The sequence below is a fragment of the Oncorhynchus gorbuscha genome, linkage group LG26 (genome assembly GCF_021184085.1).
Source record: "Oncorhynchus gorbuscha isolate QuinsamMale2020 ecotype Even-year linkage group LG26, OgorEven_v1.0, whole genome shotgun sequence".
NCBI lineage: Eukaryota > Metazoa > Chordata > Actinopteri > Salmoniformes > Salmonidae > Oncorhynchus > Oncorhynchus gorbuscha.
The window spans coordinates 3,246,297-3,249,540 of NC_060198.1; the positions used below are offsets into that span (position 1 = coordinate 3,246,297).

A 3,244-nucleotide genomic window follows, 5' to 3' on the forward strand; every position below is an offset into this window, starting at 1 on the left:
GGACAAGGACGAGGACGGGAAGAGACAGAAGAAGAGGGGACGCCCCCCCGCAGAGAAACTCTCCCCCAACCCCCCCGCTCTCACCAAGAAGATGAAGAAGATAGTGGACGCTGTTATTAAATACAAAGACAGGTAAGACTGGGGCTGGTGTTCTCTTCAGCTTGCTTTGCCATTTTGACTTACATGCTGGTTGGAGCTAGCCTGGGTACCAGTCTGTTTGTGTCGTCACGCCACTCCTTGTCATGCCAAACGTGTTTGGGACCAGGCTAGGTTGGATCAAGGTGCTTGCAACACCAGAGTTGTGAGACTGATTCCCCATATGGGCCACAACATGCTGCAATACTGACCGTCTGTGTAATATCGGTACTACGGGCACTAACATCAGTATCTCTGGTGATGTCTTTCACAGCAGTAATGGTCGTCAGCTGAGTGAGGTCTTCATCCAGCTGCCTTCGCGCAAAGAGCTGCCAGAGTACTACGAGCTCATCCGCAAGCCTGTCGACTTCAGGAAAATCAAGGTAAATTAACACACACACACACACACACTCTCATTCTCATCCCCCCTCTAATCTCTCTCTCTCCCACTCTCCTGTCTGCCCCTCCTGTAGGAGAGGATCCGTAGCCACAGATACCGGAGTCTCGGAGACCTGGAGAGAGATGTGATGCTACTCTTTCAGAACGCACAGACCTTCAACCTGGAGGGATCACTGGTGAGACACACACACGTTACACTGGAATGAGTACACAACAACACAAGCACATTGATGACAATAGATGTAACAGTACATTAAATAAGTGAATGACTTTGTGTGTTTATCGACTTTAACTCACATCGTCCAGTAACTTCATTAGAGATGCTGATTACAGGAGCTCTTCCTGTAAGCCCTCTTGTTACTGTGTAAAAATGTATCAAGGGACCAGTCCTTTTTTTGATCAACTTTTTTATTTGAATGTTTTGAAGCAGGTTAAAGCTGAATAACAATAAGCAGTGGACCAAATAACAATACCATTGTTGGCACATGTCCAACTGCGTCTGTGCATGAGCCTACAATAGCTACATCGGTCTATCGTCTGGTTGCTGCCTCGTTCCCAGATCTACGAGGACTCCATCGTGCTCCAGTCGGTGTTCACCAGTCTGAGACAGAAGATCGAGAAGGAGGAGGACAGCGAGGGAGAGGACAGTGAGGAAGAGGAGGAGGACCTGGACGAAGGCTCCGAGTCAGAGTGTGAGTCATCACTGAAGAAAGGAAGTAAGGAATGAAGAAGCACAGGAAGGAAGAAGGAAAAAAATATATATTGAGAAAAATAAAGAATGAATGAAAGACAGAGAAAGAACGATTAAACCAGCCACCTCTGTGACCTTGCAATAAACTGTGTTGTGTTGATCCTGTGGTGTGTGTGTCTGCATGTGTATGATATGAATGTGTGTGTGTGTGTGTCCATCCTCTAGCCCGCTCCGTGAAGGTGAAGATCCGTCTGGGACGGAGAGAGAAGAGTAGTGACCGGGGGAAGGGTAGGAGACGTCTGGGACGCACCCGAGCCAAACCTGTAGTCAGCGACGACGACACTGAAGAGGAGCAGGAGGAGGTGAGGGGAGAGGAGGTGAGGGGAGAGGAGGTGTGTGTGTGTTTGCACCTTCCATCTTTGATGTTTTGTTTTATAATCCCTCTGCAAAAAAATGTGTTGCACATATTGTGCATGGCACCCAGAAATATTCCCCCTCTCTCTCTCTCTTCTTTATATTTCTGTCTCTCTCCTGTTCCACCTCTCACAGGAACGCTCCCCCAGTGGCACCGATGAAGAATCCTAAATGGAAACTAGCTACTTACTCCAACTCTGCTTCCATTATTACCAGGTTTCGTTCAACTCCATTTCATATCTACTTGGCACTGGGGAATTTCACTTCATATTGACGCCAACTCCCTCCCTGTTATGTACATTAGCACAGCTTTCATAACAACAACTACTGGACCTGAAGCACTGCTTAGGTGTGGAAAATAGACTAATTCTGCCTCATACTGTTAGTCGATCTAAACAAACTTGTTAATGTAATATGTGTCAATTACTAAAAGTGTTATTTATTATTATTTATTATGTCTGGTGTATTTTGGGGGGGAAGTTGAGGCCATATATAGCGCCTTCAGTAAGTATTCATACCGCTTGACTTATTCCACATTTTGTTGTGTTACAGTCTGAATTCAAAAATATATATATATATTTTTTGACACCCATCTACACACAATACCCCATAATGACAAAGTGAAAACATGTTTTTAGAAATGTTTGCAAATCTATTGAAAATGAAATATCTCATTTACATGACTTGAATCAATACTTTGTAGAAACACCTTTGACAGTGATTACAGCTGTGAGTCTTTCCCGGTGAGTCTCTAAGATCTTTACACACCTGGATTGTGCCACATTTGCCTTTTATTCTTTTCAAAATTCTTCAAGCTCTGTCAAAGTGGTTGTTGGTCATTGCCAGACAACTGTTTTCAGGTCTTACCATAGATTTTCAAGTAGATGTATGTCAAAACTGTAACTCGGCCACTCAGGAACATTCACTGTCTTCTTGGTAAGTAACTCCAGTGTATATTTGGCCATGTGTTTTAGGTTATTGTCCTGCTGAAAGGTGAATTCATCTCCCAGTATTTGGTGGAAGGCAGACTGAACCAGGTTTTCCTCTAGGATTTTGACTGTTGTTTCTTTTCTATCCAGAAAAACTCCCCAGTCCTTAACAATTATAATATGTAGAGTGGTACTCGGTAATGGATTTGCCCCCAAAAACATTGCATTGCTTTTACACATTTTTTGTAGTATTACTTTAGTGCCTTGTTGCAAACGGGATTTAGTTTTATTCTGTACAGGCTTCCTTCTTTTCACTCTGTCATTTAGGTTAGTATTGTGGAGTAACTACAATGTTGTTGATCCATCCTCAGTTTTCTCCCATCACAGCCATTAAAATCTGTAACTGTTTTAAAATCACCATTGGCCTCATGGTGAAATCCCTGAGCAGTTTCCTTCTTCTCCGGCAACTGAGTTAGGAAGGACGCCTGTATCTTTGTATCGACTGGGTGTATTGATACACCATCCAAAGTGTAATTAATAACCTCACCATGCTCAAAGGGATATTCAAAGTCTGCTTTTTATTTTTTTACCCATCTACCAATAGGTGCCCTTCTTTGCTAGACATTGAAAAACCTCCCTGGTCTTTGTGGTTGAATCTGTGTTTGAAATTCACTGC

At 43.4% G+C, this 3,244-nt stretch overlaps 1 protein-coding gene across 1 annotated transcript in view; it reads left to right on the forward strand.

The window, feature by feature from the left end:
• Positions 1-2,263, forward strand: part of LOC124016155 (transcription activator BRG1) — a 28,689-nt gene extending 26,426 nt beyond the window's left edge. Inside the window, 6 exon segments of the mRNA XM_046331691.1 lie at positions 1-132; positions 410-518; positions 609-710; positions 1,094-1,250; positions 1,451-1,602; positions 1,775-2,263. The exon segment at positions 1-132 is cut by the window's left edge and continues 131 nt beyond it. Coding sequence (XP_046187647.1) covers positions 1-132; positions 410-518; positions 609-710; positions 1,094-1,250; positions 1,451-1,602; positions 1,775-1,810 — 688 coding nt within the window. The 3' untranslated portion in view covers positions 1,811-2,263.
• Positions 2,264-3,244: the final 981 nt, after the last annotated feature.